This window comes from Ctenocephalides felis, unplaced genomic scaffold, assembly GCF_003426905.1.
Source record: "Ctenocephalides felis isolate EL2017-DRISC unplaced genomic scaffold, ASM342690v1 CF-g0.4_SCAFFOLD_01604, whole genome shotgun sequence".
NCBI lineage: Eukaryota > Metazoa > Arthropoda > Insecta > Siphonaptera > Pulicidae > Ctenocephalides > Ctenocephalides felis.
Genome location: NW_020537758.1, coordinates 10,267,525 through 10,278,078, shown reverse-complemented (window position 1 = coordinate 10,278,078; position 10,554 = coordinate 10,267,525). Strand labels below are relative to the sequence as shown.

At 27.8% G+C, this 10,554-nt stretch overlaps 1 protein-coding gene across 1 annotated transcript; it reads left to right on the top strand.

Annotated features, from left to right (window-relative positions):
* The first annotated feature begins 1,840 nt into the window (after nt 1-1,840).
* LOC113373333 (sodium-independent sulfate anion transporter-like) lies at nt 1,841-10,253 on the top strand. Its single transcript, XM_026613643.1, has 12 exons — nt 1,841-1,999; nt 4,636-4,834; nt 5,336-5,565; nt 5,686-5,864; nt 7,200-7,232; nt 7,365-7,495; nt 7,557-7,715; nt 7,782-7,894; nt 9,449-9,622; nt 9,729-9,873; nt 9,949-10,122; nt 10,183-10,253. Exons 1-12 carry the CDS (start codon nt 1,841-1,843, stop codon nt 10,251-10,253), a joined length of 1,767 nt encoding a protein of 588 aa, XP_026469428.1.
* Nucleotides 10,254-10,554: the final 301 nt, after the last annotated feature.

Genomic DNA, 10,554 nt, shown 5'->3' with positions numbered 1-10,554 from the left:
GGTTTAGGGGGAGTAGCAGGAAGCGGTGGAGGTGGTTTTGTAACATCAGTAGGAGGTAGAGGAGGCAATGGAGGTGCTTCAGTCGTCGCAGGAGGGGGACCAGGTGGCATTGGAGGATCAACTGTAATGTTAGATGTAGAATTCTCATTAACAAAGGATGTATTTTGGTTGTTTTTATTTCTTTTGCGCTTTTTCTTTGCCCCACCACTATTATTATTAGGTGAATTTGTCTGAGCAAAACCGAAACCGCGTTTATTATTATTTATGTTGAACCGTATTGGACCGAATTGACTCGGAGATTGTTTGGACAATTGAGGTGAAGTTGAATTAAAGAATGCAGGTCGTTGCAACAAATTTCCAACAGAATTGTTAAGCGGAGGCGGAGGCCCCGGCGGTAACGGTGGAAGTTCTTCCGACTTTTTATCATTCTCTTTTACAACATTATTACTGAATCCAGGAGGAGCGTTATTTGTGGCCGGGGTACTAGAAGTTGCCTGATTTTGCATTTGATTGAAATAGGCATAATAGTGATAGCTTGGATGTGTATACCCCGCATGGTACGGGTACATGAAATTATTCGTGGGATACATCCACATATGAGGCATTGTTGTAATATTGGGTCCTGGTGGATTCGGTAACAGTGCAGGTGATTGACCTGATTGCTGAGCTGCCACTGTGCTAGTATTTTGAGCACTCATTTTTTACAAATTTCAATTATTACTTATATAATTACCTGAAATTTATCAATTAACCGAAGACTGGTCGATTAAATGCTTTCAAACTTTTACTTAAAATCACTTTACACAAAATGGCTGACACTATCGTCTTTTGTTTCAGTCTACATAGAATTTGTTTCAAACGATCACAAATATTTTAGTGGTATAAAAATATATTGGTAAAAATTATACTTAAAATACTTTTGATATATTTTATAACAAAATTTTAACATAATTACTTAAAATTCACTTTAAATAAACATATAAGGACATGGTATGAGGTCATTACTCATCGCCATTATTACAAAACTAACTTCAACTTCATACTTTCTACAAATACCAACTGTCAAGAGCAAAATACTAATCCTACAAGCGGAAAATCGATTGAATCGATTGTTTACAAATCACTTATTTTGCATTTAATTAAATGCTAATGATAATTTATAAATTAATAAACATATGTTCATATAAAATATAATATTATATAATTTTAATCGTCGCAGGTGCGGCTTCTAGCATTAGTCACAAACTAATATGGTGGTCATCCAATAATTACAATTTTGTGGTATCTATGGAAGGCCAAACGTCAAATCAAATATGTCAATTTGACAGTTCAGTGACAATTTCCTTCTAAAATGAAATAAATCGTTTAAATATTTAAATATTGTTTCAAATTATGCTGCCGAGAAAATATTAGATGAATATATTATTTATAAATTTATCATGTATTTTTGGACACTAAATTACAATTATTATGTACTAAATAAAAAGTTTTTTTATTCACCCTTTAAAAACACCCTTAGAAATTATTGTTAACAGTGTTTTGTGACTCCAAAATTCAAAAATATATATATATTTGGGATTTTTTTTATACCAATAAATTAAATTCAAGACTTATAGCTACAAATGCAAGTTTTATTACCATTTATTAATTTTTTTACCCCCTGTAAATCTTCTTAATATTTTTTAAATCCCACATAAAGTTTTGCCTGACAAATTATATCAACTTTCACAACCCAATCTTGACGAATTTGTGCTGAAACTGATACAACGTTTTTGATGATGTGGATATATTATAACCCGTATTCATTTCGCAATTCATCAGTACCTACTTCTAGTAAAACATGACGCGAAATTTATTAAAATTTATACCTCTGAATAATTGGCTTCGTGGCTATTCTAAACCAAAGGCTATTTCTGATTTCATAGCTGGTGTAACTGTTGGTTTAACAGTTCTTCCTCAGAGTTTGGCTTACGCGACTTTAGCTGGGCTGGAACCACAGGTAATAATATAATAAATGTATATTTGTAAATTAACCTAAATTAAACCATTTTAATTTAACATAACAGTAAAAAAAACTAGTCTTTATTGAACAGAATATATTTGATCATATATTTCTTTAATGTAATATGTTTACAAATTACACTAGAGTATTTTGAACCATCTGATGCAAATTTGGAATAGTATCCTTACTTACTTACTAAGCTAATTAAATTTTTATTTAATTCATGTTTTCTCCTGCATGTTATTATATTACAAAAACTAATCCTTATGTAAGTTAACCAGTACTTAATTAAAATTAATATATTTTCTATGATATAATTTTTAATATATATTTTCTATGACCTGTACTAATTTGATAAAAGATTCTTTAAATTTTTTTAAAACTATTATTCAAGGTTTCTCACAACTGATTTTATTATTTATTACAAGTACACGACACGAGATCAAATTTCATTCATATTAATTTAGCCAATAATACACAAATCAATAGAATTGGATCGATAGTAAATAAATTCTACTTTGATACAATTTGATATATAATACATAAAGATTTTCATATTGCAAAGGATTCAAAAGTTACAAAATTGTAAACCTATTTTTTTCTGAGCTAACTTATTTTGGAATTAATTATTGGTTACTAAAATATTACTCCAAGTCTTCGAATAGTTTTACATTTATTACCAATGAAATAAAAAATAATTTATTATCGATAAAATTTTACAAAATTTATTGATATATATTTAATTAAAAACCGCAATATCCACAAAATTAAAAATTCATTTATTTTTTATTCAACTCTACTGAATTTCGTAGATTCTTCTTGTACAATAAATAAAATGTTGCAAAGCTATATTTAATTTAATTGTAAAAAACTGTTTATAGTAAATGATTTCATAGTTTTTATTTTGATAATATAATTTCTAACAATGACCACATTTTATATTTAGAAAGAATGTTCTATCAAGAATTCTATTTGCATGCAAGGACGATAAAAAAAAACAATTCGTTACAATAAATAAAAATAATTTATATTAGATTAAAATGAAAATATCCGTAAATTTAGCATTGGTATTGATAACGATATGAATTTTTGCAATGTTTTGTTTTCGAAATCAAATAAATTTGATTTAAAATTTGAAGTTGGAATTGACCTGATTTAAATAAACGATTTTTTAGAAATAATTTTGCCGGGCCAGCTAGTATATATAATTATTTATGTATTATAATTTTTTTTAAAATTGATTAATTTACAAGTATCGGGAAGTTAAAGCAAGTTTCATCTAGTTTAAAAATTACTTATATTACATAAACAATTATAAATAATTATATATATACTAGCTGGCCCGGCAAAAATATTTCTAAGAAAATCTCTTTCATTTCTAAAAAAAATCGTCCGCGTTTGAGTCAAGAATCCTGAACCGATTTTAGAAATTCTAAAACTGGTCGAAAAATACCATATACATTTTGTTTAATCAATAAACATTAATTTTTACGACAAATCATTTTTTTAAACTAAATTTACGAAGAAACTTTTTCCGTTGACTTTTAATAAAAAATCTGTAGCACAATTTCCAAATAATATCTTTCAATCATACTGAAATTTTAAAAATCGGTTCAGAATTTTTAACTAAAACGCGAACGAGTATTGTTGCAATTTTTTGCTAGTAAAAAAGAAACGGCTTGACCGATTATCGCACAAAAATAATCATCTTGAGTCCTTATCGAGTTACATCGAATGGCTTTTAAATTTTTGAATACGGTTTAGCCGTTTTTGAGAAAACGTCGAGAAAATGTCAAATTTTAGCTTACATACACTCAATCATACGGACATTTTTTGATCATTCTAAAGAAACGACTTGACAGATCGTCGCACAAAAATAATCACCTTGAGTTCTTATCGAGTTACATAATATTGAATTATTTTTAAATTTTTCATTTCTAATAATATAAGTCGAATTATTTCAATAAAATTATTTATGATATATTTATTACTCTGAATTATTTGAATTGATCCATTTATAGAACAATTATTATTACCAGTATGGCTCATACATATAAAAAAATTAAATTTTTGTGAATTTTATGGACTTAAATGGAATGCAATTATTCAAATTATATTATTTTTTAATTATTCACTACTAATATTATAAATCGAATCATTTAAATGAAATTATTTATCATTAGATTACTCTGAACTATTTAAATTGATCTATTTATAAATCATTTATTATTAACAGTATGGTTTATTCTCTGCATATATATAAAAATTAAATTTTGGTGAATTTTTCAGTACTAAAGTTGATGGAATTATTCAAATTGAATTATTTTTTAATAATTCATTATTAATAGTATAAATCGAACTGTTTAAATTAAATTATTTATGATTATATTACATTGAATTATTTAAATTGATCTATTTATAGAACATTTATTATTACCAGTATGGCTCATAAATATAAAAAAATTAAATTTTGGTGAATTTTTTAGTACTAAAATAAATGTAATTATTCAAATTGAATAATTTTTTTAATATTCATTACTAATAGTTTAAGTCGAATTATTTTAATAAAATTATTTATAATTTAATTTTTTTGCCAGTCTAAGTTAAATTATTTATCAATCTTTTATTACCAGTATGGCTTGTACTCGGCCTTCATGGGGTGCTTCGTCTACGCCCTTTTGGGGGGCTGTCGCCAAGTTACAATCGGCCCGACGGCACTGCTCTCTCTGATGACTGCCAAATATACTGCTCAAGCAGCAGGAATAGAATTAGCTGTTTTGCTGTGCTTTTTATCTGGCTGCGTCCAATCGCTGATGGCAATCTTTCGAATGGGTAAAATAACTCACAAATGTTATATGAAAGAAATAGAAAATTTAATAGAAATTTTGGGACATTTTTTTGGTTTTTGTCAAATAACTCACAAATATTATATGAAAGCACCCGTTTTCAGTTAGATAGGGAGAAACTAGATACAATTTACTACGATTCCATGCCAACGATTATATACACTCCGATATAAAAGTTTGGAATAAAACGACTTTGAATTCGATCTAGAAACTAATTCGAAACAATCAGAGACTAGTTTCTCCCTATCATTGTAATTGATTATAAATTTAAATTTATATAAGGTTGTCAAATATCTCCCTTCCGCCTTTTTTGTATTATAAACCAAGAGCAAAAAAGCGGAAGGGAGATATTTGACAACCTAATATGTGAAGTTTTATACAGACATTCATATAAAAGACTAATTTTATTTATATATATATATGGATATTTAGAATTTTTACCATTTTTTAATTAAGTTTTTTAACCATTTTTGTATGATTTTTTCAGGATCTCTGGTGGATATAATATCCTTACCAATAAGTATTGGTTTCACTTCAGCGACTGCTGTAATAATAGCAACGTCCCAAATAAAATCCTTGCTAGGCTTAAAATATCCTCGAGGAAGTGGCGATAATTTTGGAAAAACATTAGTTAATATTTATAACAATTTGCCTAATACTCAACTTGGAGATAGTTTACTAGGTTTATCTAGTATACTCTTACTACTACTTTTGAGGGTAAAATCACCTAGTAAATAATTTTATATTACACTTGTTTATTATATATTAATAATAATATATAATAAACAAGTGTAATATAAAATTATGTATTATTTAATATATTTTTTATTTTTTTAGAAATTCAAAGATTACAGAAGCACGTCTACTAGGTCCAAAGTGTACAAACAATTTCGTACTTTATTATGGCTTATAGCAACTGCAAGAAATGCTATAATAGTCTTATTAGGAGTCGTAATTGCATACAGTTTTGAAAAATATACTTCAACAATACCATTTCAAGTCACGGGATCAGTAAAGTTTGTATCAACTTAAAATAAAATTAAATACAGGGTATCTCAGAACTCAACGTTGAAGTGATGTAAGCGTAATGCACTAGCACAAGTTATGTTTTTATTAATTTACTCGATTTTTTTATTATACAACCATCAAGTGTTTTTACTATTTTGTAATTCTGATGTAATACGCTAACTTTTCACGAAACTTGCCAACACACTTTAGAATAATTTTTTTAAAGAAGCCTCTGAAAGTCGGAGAATTCTAAAAATTTTAAATATTTAGTTCAAGAAAAAGTGGTAATTTTTGAAAACTTGGGGTAAATTTGTCATTATTTTTTAATGTGGTCTTAGAAATATTATGTACTATGACGGTTCCAAAGTTTAAATGAATAAAATCGAAGAAAATTAACCGCAATAACCGAAAAATAGAGACAATTTCACCAAAGCTCTAGGTTGCACTTAAAAGCTCATAATTTTCAAACTAGATAAGTTATAGTAATCGCAAAAAAAAAATCAAAATGGATTGTTTTATGTATTTTTACGTTTCAAAGGTTTCTGAACATTTTGACATATCGCAGAAAAAATGTATGTATGTGTGTGTGTATATGCGCACGTGTGTGTTTGTACGTGTGTGCGGATACAATTTTTGACATTTTTTCGTCATCGATTTTGAGAATACGGATCAACCGATTTGAATGGTTTTAACAACATTCGATTTATGTTGATAGGGAGATGTGCTAGTTAGTTTTTGGCAAAGGCAGATCCAGCCGTTTTGGAGATACGGAGCAAAGAGTGCAGAAAATTGAAATCGAGTTTTTGAAAGAACGGAGCATCCGTTCAGATTTGAATGATCTAAAAAAATATTCAATTTGTGTGAAAACTATTGAAAAATGTGAAAATGCCGCCAAGCTAAGCACGGTATAAGTGAAAATGTCACACAAAATTATTTGCAAATGCGTTTAGACTGTGACTATAAGGAGCTCTTTTTCAATTTGGTGTATAGTAGGCAACTATTTTTTTTTTTGAAATTGAATTCGAAATGAAATGACGATTGTTAATGTTCTTGAGATAAATTGATTTATGATTTACATTTGATTTGCTCAGATATAACAAGATAGCAAAAATAATGAAAGTTACATTTGATAGAAAACATTTAATATTCCTCGAATATTTCATTACGGTACGGGAAGTTCCAGCAATTTGCCTTAAAGTACGATACCAAACACCACTAGTATTTTTGCATAATAACGCTCAATACTATCTATCACCCCGTTGACGTTGAGCTCTGGGACACAAATTAAGTATTTAATTTATTTTTTTACTTTTAATTGAATATTTAATTTATTTTATTTCTAGATCAGGGCTTCCATCAATCCACTTGCCTGCATTTTATGTCAATAAAGAATATTGTAACATTACTACATACAAAAATGTAGACGATGGCAATAATACGGACATATCACATCAACTTGTTTTCGAAACTTGTACAGATATAAAAAATAAATCTGTTGCTTCTTATAATGAAAGTATTATATACGAATCGAATTTAATAGAACTAAGTTTTAAAGATATGGTTGATATTCTTGGATCGTCGATTATTTTAGTACCTATTATAGCTGTTTTGGGAAACGTTGCTATATCAAAAGCGTTCGGTAAAAACATATATATACACAGGTGAAAAATTTCTATTACTATATCAATTATTTTTTTTAGGCGGTGCCAAATTAAATCCTTCACGTGAACTTTTAGCTTTATCATTAAGTAATATTTTTGGATCATTTGTATCATCGATGCCAGTGACTGGATCTTTTTCAAGAAGTGCTGTAAATCATGCATCGGGTGTACAAACTCCTTTGGGCGGAGTTTATACAGGTTAATAACAAAAAATATTTTTTTTGGTTGAATATTTAACTAGTTTATATTTATTTTTATTCGCAGGTCTTTTAGTATTATTAGCTATAGGTTTATTAACGCCGTATTTTCATTATATTCCCAAAAGTTCTTTGTCGGCTGTGATAATATGCGCTGTGATCTTTATGATCGAATATGAGGTAAGGAAAAAAAATTAAATAAACTAGTGGTGTATGGCATCGTGCCTTAAGGCAAATTAATTCGTAACAAAATATGCGATGAATTTTAAATGATTGCAAATAGATTATTATAAATACTGTAACTTTTATTATTCGTATTTTATACAACTATATACAGGGTATCCAAAAACTCTACTCTAAATTTTTATTTTTTAATATTTTACACGAATTTTTTATTATAAAACTATCAAGTGTTTTACCATTTTATAATCTTGATGAAACTTGTCAACACTTTTTGGTACTTTTTTTTTGAAGGAGGGTCTCTCAAAGTCGACGGATGCTAAAAATTGATGAATTTCAAATGTTTTCAAATATATTATTATAAATACTGTAACTTTTATTATTCGTATTTTATAGACAAAATCTAAGGTTTATAAATTGAACGACGACGTTTATATATGTTTGTAAAAAAAGTAAATAAACAAAACTTGATCAAGCGAGTTAGCATTAAAGGACCTTATCTCATATTTTTAAGACGGAATTGCAAAGTTAAAATTATTTATTTGAAGTATATGATAAGTGAGCTTTGGAATTTTACCAAAAATTAAAATTAAAATCCGGATTATTTTTTATATCAAAAAAATATTTTATAAAAATTGAAAAAAGAATTTGAAATATTGAACTAAATTTTTTTTGCTTTATCCCAAAATCAAATTGAGCAAATTATTTTTTGAATCATTCAAATCAGATGCCCCATTCTCTCCAAAACTGCAATTTTTTGCACATTGAGCTCAGTATCTCCAAAAATGCTAGACCTACCTCTGCCAAAAACTAATCACCACTTCTTCCCATCATTAAAAATTGAATGCTTTTTGAATCGGATGCTTAGTTCTCTCAAAAACTCGATTTCTATTTTCTGCAATCTTTGCTCTGTATCTCCGAAACTTCTGGACCTGCCTTTGCTAAAAACTAATCACGACTGCTCCTCATTATTACGAATCGAATGCTTATCGAATCATTCAAATCGGACGCTCCGTTCTCTCAAAAACTTAATTTATATTTTCTGTACTCTTTGCTCGGTATCTCCGAAACGGTTGGACCTACCTTTCGTAAAAACTAATTAGTGCATTTCCCAATAAATACGAATCGAATTATTCAAATCCGTTGATCCGGGTTCCCGAAATTACAACGAGAATTTGTATCCGTACATACACACACACATCGATTTTTTCTTAGGTGTGCCAAAGTGTTCAGAAATCTTTGAAACGTGAAGATATGCAAAAAAAATATGTTTGATTTTTGAACGATTACCATAACTTACCTTACCGCACACACACACACACACATAAATACATACAGTTTTTCTAAGATGCTCCGAAACATAAAGATATGCAAAAAAAAATTATTTTCGATTTTTGGACGATTACTGTAATTTACCCTAAGGGAAGTTATTAAAAAATCTAATGACAAAATAATTTAAATTATAATAACAATCTACAAAAAATCTGGCATTAGTAATAATTAGTTTAAAATCTATAAAAATTAATTGAGGTTTTTTATTAAATTTATTTCTAGGTAGTTAGGCCCTTATGGCGTTGCAGCCGAAGAGAATTATTCGGCTGTGTAAAAACATTTGTACTTAGTCTTGTATTTAGTGTCGAAATTGGACTTTTAGTCGGAGTTTCATGGGATTTATTATATGTCGTTTATAAAGCAGCCAGACCTGATTTGCCGATTACAAAAGTCATAGTAAGTAAAAAAAACCCAATTCTAATTTGCTTGATTAAACTTTTTACATACATTTCTTTAATTTTTTAAAATTTTATTTTAAAATTTATTTATTTTTCATTTCTAGACAGATTCGGGCATCGAGTTCTTAATTTTAAAACCAGGCCATGGTTTATTATATTTTCCAGCAGTCGATTTTCTACGAGATGCTATTAGGAAAGCTGCTAATGAAAAAGGTGTTCCTGTAATAATCGATTGCAATCATTTACAAGGTATGTAATATTAAACTTGTATGCAGTCTAAATTCTACTTATGTGATTTTATATAAATTTTATAATTTTTTCTAGATATTGATTTTACTGCGGCAAGAGGCATTGTTACTTTATCCAAAGAACTCAATGGAAGATTAATTTTAATGAATGCCAGTGAAAAAGTATTGAAAGTAATAGAAGATGCAAACAGTGCAAAAGTTCCTATAAAAAATGTATTGAACGAAACGGAGTTGAATATTATTTTAGAAGGTATGCTGGAATTTGAGTATAATATGTTACTAAATTAAATAAATATTAATTTTATTTCAGACAATCATACATTTCCAAATGCAACCGAGTTGAGGGATGTCCGAAAACCGTTGTTGAAACTACAGAAATAAATTGGGATAAATAATTTATAAATTGTACCTTTATGTATTATTATTAATACATTTAATATATTTGTGTCTGATTTTTACTTGATTGTTTAATTAAACAATAAATATTTATGTATGTATGGTGTCCCAAAATTCAACGTCAAACCGAAATCGAAAATAATAACCAATAAAAATAAATAAATAAATTGCTGATACTTCCCGTACTGAAATTTAAAATTAAAAATAACTCAGATATAAAAAATTGTTTTTTTTAAGAATTTGGAATTTTTAAAACATTTTTGAAATTTGAAAATATTTTGAATAT

Bases quoted from the DNA above. Each gene is read 5' to 3' on its own strand.
- LOC113373333 (XM_026613643.1), top strand. From the start codon at position 1,841: ATGACGCGAAATTTATTAAAATTTATACCTCTGAATAATTGGCTTCGT. The intron at 5,566-5,685 runs GTAAAATCACCT...TTATTTTTTTAG, and splicing joins TCTTACTACTACTTTTGAGG to AAATTCAAAGATTACAGAAG. The intron at 5,865-7,199 runs GTTTGTATCAAC...TTTTATTTCTAG, and splicing joins CAAGTCACGGGATCAGTAAA to ATCAGGGCTTCCATCAATCC.